This window comes from Dermacentor silvarum, chromosome 4, assembly GCF_013339745.2.
Source record: "Dermacentor silvarum isolate Dsil-2018 chromosome 4, BIME_Dsil_1.4, whole genome shotgun sequence".
Classification (NCBI taxonomy): Eukaryota; Metazoa; Arthropoda; class Arachnida; order Ixodida; family Ixodidae; genus Dermacentor; species Dermacentor silvarum.
Genome location: NC_051157.2, coordinates 97929062 through 97941124, shown reverse-complemented (window position 1 = coordinate 97941124; position 12063 = coordinate 97929062). Strand labels below are relative to the sequence as shown.

At 48.7% G+C, this 12063-nt stretch overlaps 2 protein-coding genes across 3 annotated transcripts; one reads left to right on the top strand and one right to left on the bottom strand.

The window, feature by feature from the left end:
• Positions 1-102: 102 nt before the first annotated feature.
• On the bottom strand, positions 103-4515 carry LOC119450413 (uncharacterized). 2 transcript variants are annotated; one of them, XR_007466433.1, is made up of 5 exons: positions 4281-4515; positions 4090-4160; positions 3426-3498; positions 2234-3188; positions 103-1563 (listed from the first exon to the last, which is right to left on the bottom strand). XR_007466433.1 is itself a non-coding variant. In XM_037713853.2 (4 exons), the coding sequence occupies exons 1-4, from the start codon at positions 4419-4421 to the stop codon at positions 3075-3077; spliced, it is 399 nt and encodes a 132-aa protein (XP_037569781.1). In that variant the 5' UTR covers positions 4422-4515; the 3' UTR covers positions 103-3074. The 2 variants fall into 2 exon arrangements, 1 of the variants encoding a protein (XP_037569781.1); XM_037713853.2 differs by having other exon boundaries at positions 103-3188.
• Positions 4516-4648: 133 nt separating this feature from the next.
• LOC119450412 (calcineurin-binding protein cabin-1) lies at positions 4649-11530 on the top strand. Its single transcript, XM_037713852.2, has one exon. It carries the CDS (start codon positions 4982-4984, stop codon positions 10466-10468), a length of 5487 nt encoding a protein of 1828 aa, XP_037569780.1. The 5' UTR covers positions 4649-4981; the 3' UTR covers positions 10469-11530.
• The last annotated feature ends 533 nt before the right edge of the window (positions 11531-12063 follow it).

The following is a 12063-nucleotide window of genomic DNA, read 5'->3' as shown; positions in this document are numbered from 1 at the left end:
CGTACATTAGTTTCAGTTTCGTTTTTCGAGGTGGGTATTAAGCTAAGGGGCCAAGAAAGCAGCGAGCTCCGACTACAGAGTGGTCAGGAATAATGGCATAACGGTAGCAGACGCTTGATTTTATTTACCTAGAGCAATCACAGTTATCATTGGTCGAACGAAAATCGCAGGAATTTTATTTGACGTACACTAAGCGACAATGTTTACGTAGTACTACAGGTACTACAACGCACATAGTACCCTGTCATCACATGCAGCAGTCGCAGCAAAAGAAAAACAATAATTATAGGTTAACATACGAATTCAAAATGCACAAGCTTTAATATTAATGTTTGTTTGGGCTTATCCTGGTGGTCTTCACAAAAGGTGCACATTTTCACATTCAAGAGCAACAGCCAGGTTGGATTTGATGTCCTCACTTTTCATCAGGCTTGAAATTAACATTTATATAACAAACTTTTACAGAAGCTATTCATAGATAACTGCAACTCCATGTGTTGTGTTGCGCATGCTATAGAATGATGTCCTACACTGCAGTTACACCTAAAAGCTGCTCCAGTGGATTTAACATTGTTGAATGTTGCCTTTAAACCTGAAAGAAAAAAAGAAAAACCAGCACAACAAAAACAGCACTGTTAGTAGTACTATTATTCAAAGCAACTGCGCGGCTCTCCTGTTTAAGTGTGAAAATGTGCATTTTATAAAGGTTACCATGATAATGACAATAGAGGAAAGCTGCCACTGTGGTTTTCTTCAGTCCTTGGCTATTTAAGCTTCAAAAAACTTGGAGTACGCTTAAGCTTCACCTTTAAGAGTGGAACACGATAGCGTTATTGGGCGCCGTTGATGCTGACACCGTATTTTCTTCGACATAGAGCCCGATCAAAATTTAGAAAGGCTCGGTTGTCAACATTCCCCTCAATGTTGCCTAGAACCTAAGTACAGCGAAACACCATCAAAATTGGAGGACGCTTAAGCTTCACCTTTAAGAGTGGAACGCGATAGCATTCAAAGATCCCTGGCTGCTTATCAGGATTTTTTCTCGTATAGTCAAATTACAATCCGACGTTATCACGTCTGTACGTTGTGGTTAAGTCGTACTTTACGATTTTTCCAACAGATTTTACTTTGAGAAATTCAATTTTTGTTCACTAACACCTTGCGCCACATGAAGGGCCCGCCTGGTTGGGGTGGTTCAGGATGATGAGGTTCGGCATGATTATTTCCGCCAGACACTGATGCTTAACGTCAATGCCAGATTTTCTGCGATACGGGGCCCTTAACGCTCTCGCGTTAACAGAGTGATGCATGGTAACAGATGCCCGTGCTCCACATGGCTGCTATTTTGCGGTTGCACGATGGTTTTAAATATCTAAACTCATTACAGAATAAACAGTTAAACATTATACAACATTTAATATGTACGGTAGTGGTATTGCCATTCTCATCAAGCTGCCACATTGCCAGGATGGTATTGGGCAATCTTGAAACGCAATCACATGAAACCTATTCATATGACACAACATGCTCAAACTACACCTTGGATGGTAGGGGTGTGGCAAGCTGTCTAATAGTCGTGCCACAAGGGCACAGAAAATGGCATTCAGTAGTTAAGGCTTTAGGTTCCTGAATGACATTTTTTTTCGACGGAGCTGCCACACGTCCAAATTTAGTGACATTTGACCCGATGATGTCGATTCCAGTGTCTTCTGATGTGAGCAATCTTAGGGTAATAAAAAAAAAATAAACATGCATTTACAAGTATAATCTGCTTTCAAAACTAGTGAAATGTCGAAAGAAGCATACTGTGGTGCCGCTAGCTTTAGTTTGTTGCTGTATTTTACAATATTGCAACAGATAGCAACCTAGGCCATTGCGAGTCCAATTCCGAAGCCCAAAATCAAAATGGCGCTTGGACCGCTGAAGCCCGTTGCAACGCTGACCTGAGGAAGTTCACCAAGTAAACTCCTTGCAGGAGTGTTGTAGTTGAAAGCTATGTATAAATTACTTTTTACATGGTAGAGACTGTTTCAAATACTTCAATTATACTGAACTGAGCAAGGTATGGCATCGGGAGTACGCAGTTCTCAGTCGAATGAGTTCTGGCAAATGCCTTCGGTGACGAATGGCATTAAGGCGAATGCCATTTGATTTTCCCGTGTGGCACCACGCAAATGACATTAAATCTTAAGGGCTTAGCTACTGAATGCCAGTTACTGTGCCCGTGTGGCACGGGTATGAAACAAACGTTGACATAGATAATGAGCAAAAGAATGTAACTGCAAAGAAACAATAACAGTTGATATGCTAATGCCTGGTCTACTTGTGGAGAGGACTGCAATGCCTATGGAGAAATTATTGAGTTCACGGATTTGTAGTCCCGTAATACGAATTCTGTGATGTTACTTGAGCACCAGTATGCGTGTTCGTGTGCAGCCTCAGTATGCGCGTTGGTGCAAAACATGTTACAGTAGCCACAGTACAAGCACTTCAGATGACATCACAAAAACTAGAATTTCTATGTACAATAGAATCTAACATGCATGGTAGTGCTCTGTGTGTCTGACGGACAGAAAATGATATTACACCAACACACAGAAAGTGAACACACACAATTACATACATAAATCAAATCACAATTAGTTTTACGTTGTGCTATGTCTGCACAAGCATAATGACAAAGCATTATAGAGAACACTGAACCTCCCAGAAAAGTCTTTCAGTGCAGCAGATGCAAATTGATGCAGATGAATGAAATCACAATCCTGATCCAACTCTGTAGATCTTCAGTGTAACACAAACACAGTATTTTTGAGCACTGCACAACAGCGATGTCTCCTTGTCAGGAAAAAAAAAAATGATTAAGAAGATGAAAGGGGTGAATGATGGTTGAAAAAGTCACATGAGCCGTCAACAAACAGAATGTCACAAGCACACATCTTTCTGCCATTCCCTGAAGAAGTCGAAGCACAGGGCAGGTGTCGAGAATGAGGTGCACAGCAGGCAGTTCAGGTGCACAAAATGTTTGAAGCGGTAATGCTGTGGGCAGGGAAAGAACTCTCTGGATGCAGATGTCAACTGGTCTTGATGCACTTCTCCTTCCTTTTTCGGCACAGGTATTCGTTGACTACGTGGTGTGCCTGCGGATCCATGGGCTCTTGCTTGATCCTTCTGAACTGCCTGTCATCCTGCAATGCACAAAAGTCAGTCGTCGAGCCAGAACCTTCTAATCACAGCTTGCTCGCCTTTCGTCAAACTGTGCCTATGTTTCCAAATTCACAGTGTGAGAAGAATGAGCAAGCTGTGAGGGTACTTTTAAATAGCTAAACCACTTACATACACTTTGAAACAGCGAGTACATGAGTGAACACATAAAGAGAACACAATGCGCCGTCGTCAAACTTGCAAGGGGCCTGCAAGCTTACCATAGCATACTGCGTCATGGACATGGCTGCTTGTTTTTCTTGTTTGTAGTTGTTGAGCCGTTGTGTAAGAAACCTGCAGTAGTTGAACACAAGGGAAAAGGACAGTCAGCATTTCGACCAAATTAACGTACAATATAAACCTAACTGCAAATGAGTACGTAGTACAATTATTTATTTAATAAATAAATCATGCAAATTTGTTCATCCCCTAAACTAGGTAATAAAACATTCTGCCACGTCATGGGCAGTATATCAATTCTCATGCATGAGCGTGAACGTGTGTAATTTTGCCGGGTGACTTCACAAAGGACAAAGCTTGTTTTAAGATTGTTCAACACATTAGGCAATGCAAGCGCGAGAGTTTACTTACATTCAATCGCTTCGACATACATAAACATCAGCCAATCAATGCTGCGTGAAAATTCCACGCACGACGCTAAAATAATGAAGCAAGACCAAGTAAACGCTGCGGCTGCAATAGTGCTGTTGTGGACAGACGCCCCCATCTACAGCCTGCCAGAGAATGTGGAAGCCACCAGAAACGTAGGGCAGTCAAATCAAAGCTCGTACACAGAGCCGCAAATAGATTTAGCCTTCCTGTCTGATCGCGTAAGCTGCGATGAGACAAAACATCTACGTTTGATCGATCGACAATCGACCTTACCTTTTTTCCTTTGTCAATCTTGTCGTAAGCTTCTTGACCCGCTGTATCCGGTACATGAGATGGTAGTTTTGCTAAGTTCAAACAAAGTATAAGATGCAAGTAATTAGTAAAAGCAATACTTTCCTCACAAAATTAAATGCGCATTCCAGCTGCGACGTCGCGCTTCACTAGGTAGCAACAGACGTACTTACCTTTTGGATGGCGTTGTATCGCTTGAGCAGGGAGTAATACTTTTCGCAGTACGGCTCGGCGTTCGCATTTGTCTTCGGTGTAGCCGTGCTAGCTTCACTCGCATTTCCATTTGACGTTGACGTCGATTCACCGTTATCCATCGCTCCGCGAATGTCACATACCAAAAATCTAGCTGCGCGCTGTCGCCAGTTGACGACAAGCCGCCATGACGTCAGGCTGGTTCGTACCGTGTAAAGATTGTCGTCTGCTGTTCGCGTAGTTTGTATAACTTGCTGTAAAATGCTACAAACGTGTAAAAATACATAAAGACGCAATTAAATTGTTTTTATACATAGCCACATTTTACGCCAGTTTAAGTTAAAGCTTTTGTAAAATATGTGTTATTACGTTTGTAGTGCCCTCTTGCGGCTGCTTGCGGCAACCGCGTTTGTCGAGGCGAGCAAGCCTGAACGCTTACAAGCAGGCGGAGCTTTTGTTTTGTTTTCGAGCGGCTTTTTCCACGGGTCTTGGCCGCAAAAGTTCGTATTAGCTGTCTGCAGCGCTTTCGTGTAAATTATTCAATCCTGAACGTTTGTCTGTTTGAGTGCTGGAAGAAGCGAGGATACTGTGCATCGACTGGGCGGCTCTTGGCTGGTCCGTGGCATGCTGCGGCATCGGCTACCGACGGCGTCGCGATCTCTAATCCGTGGCAGCCGCGGCGATGATCAAGTTCAGCGCGCTCAACTCGAACGACACATCGTCGCCTCAGGATGACGACGACTCGCCGGTGGTTACCAGGGAGGCCCAAGAGGAAGAGGCCTTTGGCTTGTACCGCAAGGCACTCGGTCAACTTCAACAGGAGAGCCACGACGAGGCCCTAGCTTCGTTCCGCGAGCTGCTTGCGCTGCCATTCATCAGCCGATGCAGCGCGCCTCCTCAAGATGACAACAGCGACGCAAGAAGCGGAGGTGGAACGCTGCCTCCGGCACTTATGCTCAAGTACGTGGCTCTCAAAAACCTCGGCGCCATCCAGGTGCGGCTGGGAGACTCTCGCGGCGCCGTCGCCGCCTACTTGGACGCCGCAGAGATCGACTCTACCGACGTCACCCTGTGGTACAAGATCGGTCGACTCGCCCTCGGCCTGTACCTGTACCCGCTCGCGAGGATCGCCTTCGAGGAAGGGCTGCGTTGTAGCGCGCAACACTGGCCCTGCCTCAGCAGCCTGATGACGGTTCTGTACGTCCTCAACGACCATTTAGGCTGCCTGGAATGCGTGGCTCGGGCGCTGCGGCTCGACCCCGGATACGTGAAGGCGCTGGCGTTGAGAGAGGCCGTGTTCCGGGAGAATCCGGCTCTGAAGAGCTGTCAAGACGGCGTGTTCAGGGGCTGCGACCCGTCGGTGTTCACGCGAACCGTGAGCAAAGAAGATGCGGAAGCTGTGCTCTCCGAAGCGAGGGAGCTGAGGGAGAAGCGCCGCGCGCTGTACACGCCCGGAAAGTTGCCCAGGCTACCGCTGCGCAAGAAACTTGGCGAGGTATCCTGGGTCGCCCTCGGTCAGGCGATGTTGGAGCTGTACGAGTTCATATCCACTGCGAAGCACGACAGTGACGTGTCGTTGGCTTGTAAAGTGGACCTGCTGAGGAGCGAGACCGATGACAAGCCCGTCGCCGAAGCCTCCGACTTGAAGAAAGAATCCCCTTCGGACAGCCTGCAGCAAGGTAGCGGGAATTCGTCGGGCGACCTCGTCATTTGCATGAACCTTCCGAGCGACCCGACGTCTCAGGCCGAGCTACCTGAGGGTCAGCCCCAGGTGGAACCTGGGGAACCGCAGTTAGCTCAGCCTGCGGACTTGGGATCACTGGCCGAGCAGCTGACTGTTGTGACTCAGGAATTAGCTACGCCTGATGAAAATGGGACTTTGAGGACGACACTTGGTGGAGGCAGGAGGGGTGGGAAGCGTAAGCGGCTGTCACTAGAGCACTTGGATCCTTCATTGAAGAGACGCTCAGCGAGGGTTCGAAACACATTGCGTAAGACACAGGAGAGCATCAACTACCAGGAGCTCTTGACACAATTCCTACCATCCACTCTCGCATACGAGGGCAAGGACGATAGGGAAGATAGCATCCCAAACTTCTCTGACCTGAACAGTGACCACACCTATGGCTTGACCCCAAACAGCAGTTTGCAGGAAGATGTTGACAAGGTAGTCTCTGACATTGAAGGCATAGAAAAGACTGAATCAGAAGCTGTGCAGAAGTTTATTAATGAGCATGGGGACAGGCACACCCTGATGGACCTCATGGAAGACTACCTGTGGGAGCTGAGCAGTCGAGAAGATCTTCTTTGGCCTCCTCGTTTGTGTGATATCTTTGTTGATGTGTACAAGAGCTTAAGACCTCATATAGAAAGACCATCTATCTTTGCAGGGCATGAAGAAGCCACAAACATTTTGCGACATGCTATGTCAACTTTGCTGTACTGTGAGTTTATGATGGACAAGGTTGTCGTGGCAAAAGCACAGGCTCAGCCATCTGTGTCAGTATCGCCAAGAAGTCCTGGCAATCAGTTAGGACCAGAGTTTCCTAGTACCCAATTTGGGAGTGACTTAGAGTTTCTTGCTCAGATGTCGGTGAGGGAAGGCGTGTTTGAAGAGAAGTGGATTCCATTTGTTCTTCGGTCATTCTGGGCAGAGGCACGGTTTTTGATGCTTAGTGGTGAAATGGAATCTGCTGTGCAGGTGCTAGAAAATGTTCTTGGTCGGATAGATTATGAGAGTCCCCCTGACAAACAGCCTATGAAAGTACAGATAACAAATTGTAAAATGAATGATGTTATTTCACGAGAAGTTGTTCAGGAGCAGCTTGAATCATTGCAGAGATGCCAGTCTCTTGAAGAGGTACATCGTCTTTATGAGCTTGGTAGGTATAAGGTGGTGGCTGACCTGTTGATTCAGACATTTAAAAAGCCAGCCTCTAGAGGTCGCAAACTACATGCTAAAGCAAACATCCCCGAACGCCATGCTCAGCTCATACTCTTGCAAGAATCGCTGTGGAATTTAAAGGACTACTCTGGCTGTTTGATTTGGGGTGAGGCTTCACTAAATGAAGCTCTGAACGAGTATCTTTCAGTGACAAGTGCAGCACTCAAGTGCGACTGGTCGAACACAATTGTCATAGTTCTGTCAGATATTCATCGTTGCATCAAGCAAGACATGGCACTACTCGGTTGTCTTGAGAGCCCAAAACTCACTAGAATGGCACATAACATCATTAAGCTGATCAATGTGCAGATGGATGTCAGTGAGTCTAGTAATGAGATGGCAGTGCCCACTGTTATATCATGGAACATACTGTACTATATACTAAAATATGAGGAAGACAAGATACAACTTTTGGCAGCACGATCTGAGAGCCAGTCAGGCGTAGCTAGCTTTGGCGAGACTGGAAGGAATGCTGGCTTGACTGGTGCCATGCCATCATCTTTGATGCTCTTCTTCACAGCCCATGAGCACTTGGGCAGGCGGTCTTGGTGTACAATATCTGATGGTGTTCTGTTGTTCCTGTTTGTGGATGTTGTGACTCAAGAGCTTTCTAAGAAGTCTGCAGCTGCAAATGCTTTCCATGAAGATCTTACCAACGGCATTGAACAGTGCTTCTACTGCCTTTATGGGCACCCAAATCGTCGTGGGAAGGTTAAACACCTTCAAGAGCACAACGCAAAGCCAGTGAGTCTCACCTGGGACGGCTGCAAACACCTCTTTGACTTTTTCAAGCCACAGTACCTGCCTGGTTTTGACAGCTATAAAGCCAGCACTGTTTCATCGGAGCTTGAAGTGCTGTTGAAGCGCATCACAGCGCTTGTTCCTCCTGAGCAGGATCCTAGCAACATAGAAACCACAATAGCTGCGTACATTGATGGTAGTGTTAACACTTTTCCAACCCTTCCTGACACAAGTAATTTTAGTCCTGTGGTGCTTGAACTGTACTATCTGCTTGGTGACTACTACTTCAAGAACAAAGAATTTGCAAAGGCCATACGTTACTACACGCTTGATGTCTGCCTGAACCCTGACCGACTTGACTCGTGGGCAGGTCTTGCGCTTTCACGAAGTACCCAGATAGAACAGCGTATTAACTCCTGCGAGCCAAAGAATGAAGCGACCATTCAAAAGAGGGCAGCGTCATCACTTAGGTGCTTTAAGCGTGCACTTCAGATTGATGCCGGTAACTCAGCGTTGTGGATCGAATATGGATCGTGTGTCTACATGTTGCAGTCGAACGTCTCTCGACAACTGAAGCAAAGCAGCCAATTTGCGCTGAGTGATGAAGCCGCCGAGGCTCTTGCTAAGCGGAAGAAGGAACTTTTGGACACAGCCAAAAACTGCTACGAGTCAGCGAGCCGCTGCGAGGAGGACTGCAGGGGCGCTGATGAGATGTGGCTCAACCACTACCTGTTGGGAAAGATCACACACAAGCTAGGATACTCGCCGGCCGTGTACCTCGACCACTTGTACCAGTCGCTACAGCATCTGTACGAAATGAACGCCAAATATCCGCGGAGGATCTTGTACCACTCGCCACCGCCGCTTTCAATAGAATCGCTAGAGCTATACTACAAGATACACGCGCTTTCCATGAAATACCTGCTCAAGTACGAGGATACGCCGGCACCAAAGGACGAGCTACGCGCAATCTGGAAGTTTATTCAGAAGGCAGGAAGCAGCCCGTTTGCAAAGTTCCAGGAGAAGGCTGATCTCATGGAGTATTACTCGTCGGAGGAGGACGAGGAAGAAGAAAGCGACGAAACCGGCGGAGAAGAAAAGGCAAACGAGTCGAGCAGGCAGGCCAAGAAGAGGAGCCTGGAGACTGACCACGACTACTACCATGCTAAGAAGCCACATCTGGAGCCGAAACACGAAGGTGCTAAGCCTTCAACTGGTGACTCTCCTTCTCGAGCAGATGAGCAGGAATTGTCGGCTGTAAAGGACATTCTCGACTGTCTTTTGTCCGTTGTCAGCGACAAGCTGGCGGCCGAAGAAAGACAGGCTTCGTCGAACCGTGCATCTGTATCCCCGGTGGGGGCAGACGAAGCCACGGCGAAGGTTACAACGGACGGTCGAGGTGCCGCCGCTATCACTAACTCGTGTCCCGCAAAAGACCCCGTAGAAGTGGAACAAGACAAGCGCATTGATGCTCCGCGACAAAGTCCTGCAAAGGAGCAGAGCGCGGCAGCGCAACAAGACGAACAAACCAAGAAAGACGCCGATAGCGGCATGAAAAAGCCCGCGCCTGGTCAGTCCTCCGATGCGCCGGAAGCAGCGAGAGCGTCCAAGCAGGACACCTCGGCGCCGGACAGCGACCCGTTCCTGAAACTCGATGAGTCCGAAATGAAGCAGGTCCTGCTGAAGACGTGCGTGCACGCCATGAAGGAGTGCGTGAGTCGCTTCCCGCAGCACTTCAAGAGCGTCTACTACCTGGCGCGCTTCTACTGCCACTCCAAGCGCTCATGCAATCTGCAGCTGGCGCGCGACTATTTGCTGGACTCGGGGATGAGCCGACCGACTGCAACGGGGCCAGATTCGGCGCCAGCCGTGCCCGGCCTGTTCGCCGAACGGAAGACCACCAACTTCTTCACGGGCATCTGGCACACGCCGGGTGACGAGATAGACCGTGCGGGCAGCTTCGCGACGCACATGCACCGTTCCATCGTGCTGCTGCTGGAGATACTGGAGCGGTGCGGCGACGTGGACATGCTGGCGCAGCTGGCGATCCAGCTGAACCGCGAGCCGGAGCCGGAGAAGAAGTACCTGCGCGACGTGGACCGCACGTACTTGGCCCGAAAGGCGTTCGAGACCGCAGTGATCCTGGCCGGCCGGCGGCTCGACGTGCTGATGAACGAGGAGCCGCCTCCGGAAGACGACGTGCTGGTGTCGGCCCTGCTGGACGTCTACCGGGTGTTCCAGGTGTTCCAGAAGCAGGGCGTATTCGTGGACGAGGCCGGGTCGGCGCTGGCCGAGTCGTACCGCCTCTACAAGTTCGGCGAGGTCGACTCGTCGCCGCCCATTGCCGAGCAGGCCGTCATGTTCTGCGCTCGGCGGCAGCACAGGGAATCCCTGCGCGCTCTTGAGGCGGCGGCGCACGGCTTCGAGCAGCAACCGCTCTACGACGTGGTTGGAACTGCCGGGAGCAATTCGGACTCGCCCTGAGACGTGCTCGTGCGTACATGTGTGACGGTGACGCTTGGTGTTCTATGTTTCACTTACTGTGATCTGAGGTTGTCGCGCAAATTGCCGAAGCCGAGCAATGTCCAGAGGTCCAACATCACGCGTCGAGTGTCACGTTTCTTGGCGTTGCCGTGCAGTTTATGGTACGCACGAGGAAGCGCTTTAGCCTGGAAGTTGTCTTGAATGTGTCGCTATGAGTAGTCTGGGTAGCCTGAGACGCGCTATCGGGGCATACTGGAAGGGCCAGCTTTGCTCGCATACGCCAACGCTTCCTCCGTTAGTTATCTGCGAGGCACAATGGCGACAACGCAATGTTGAATACAGCAGCTGCACCTGTGTAGGTAACGTGCTAATGAGGTTTCGCACGCGCAAGAATAACCGCAATTCCTACTGTTTCTTCTTTCCATGCTCTGCACTTATTTGTAATATGTTTGGCGAGTCAGAACAACACAGTAGTGCAGTAATTTACCAGCGCTTAATTCGCAGTGGCGACATTAGGCCGACTGAAGGCGTTCGTTCCATTCTTGTGGTATATAAACTAATCGCTTAGAGCGGAATATCGATCACGTATCAGTGTGACCTGACGAGTACTTGGGCCTCAGATTTTTGAAGAACAGTGAAAGAGCTTCCTTTGGGACTCCCATCTGTGGTCTATAAAGCGTCCGCGCGCGTCTCGCTTGCGTTGTACCGCGCTCTTGGAGGAGTGCGTGCATCGGCGTGTGTGACGGCTAGCACAGTGTTCGTGCACAAGGCGCAAAATGTAAATAGTGTATAGATAATTTAAAGAAAGCAGGGCATCGCCATTTAGCCTGCATCGCTCAGCTATATAGCGTATAGGCTAAGCGGCTATGCTCTGCTTTGTCTTGAGTGCGAGATGCAAGTCATGATCGAAATTGTGCGCGACATATTTCCTTTGGAGGCTGTTTTTTTACGTGTACATATTAGCCTCTGTTTTATGCTTAGGTCGCAATAAAGTACAATATTTTACAGAGCTGCCTCTTTAGTTTCTCTTTCTTAGGCAAAAGCCTGGTATAGCTCATGGGTCGAAAGATTCGTTGTCCACCAAAATTCATGGTGCCCCCATTTGTTGGTGCCACCGGTATTGGGTTCGAGTGCCTCAAGTAACTACCTTAATGAAGATAGATGTTAATTAGGGCACTCGAACCCACGACCTTTGGTGGAAGTCGAACCACCCTTGGTGAGAGTAAACAATAGGAAGTAACAACGCATTCGAATAATTCGTGGGGCCACCAACAAAGGTCGCGGTTTCGAGTGCCCTAATTTTAACGCTACCTTAATGAAGATGGGTTAGTTGAGGCACTGGAACCCACGACCTTTGGTGGGAGTCGAACCACATCTGGTGGGAGAAAAGTAATAGGTAGTAACAACGCATTCGAATGAGAACGTTAAAGGGACACTAAAGGGAAAAATGATTTCTTATGTATCAGTAGATTACCCTTTCACAATACCGAAAACACCACTCTTACCGCGAGAAGCCGCTTGGTAAGCCAGAAAGAAACGAAAAACGCAGAAGGCGAGAGGCGACGCCACCTTGAAGTTCCCGCACCAGATCACCG

Coding starts and splice junctions, on each gene's coding strand:
- LOC119450413 (XM_037713853.2), bottom strand. CDS start 4,421: ATGGATAACGGTGAATCGACGTCAACGTCAAATGGAAATGCGAGTGAA. Junction 4,161..4,280: donor GATACAACGCCATCCAAAAG/GTAAGTACGTCT, acceptor GTTTGAACTTAG/CAAAACTACCATCTCATGTA. Junction 3,499..4,089: donor AGATTGACAAAGGAAAAAAG/GTAAGGTCGATT, acceptor CAACTACTGCAG/GTTTCTTACACAACGGCTCA.
- LOC119450412 (XM_037713852.2), top strand. CDS start 4,982: ATGATCAAGTTCAGCGCGCTCAACTCGAACGACACATCGTCGCCTCAG.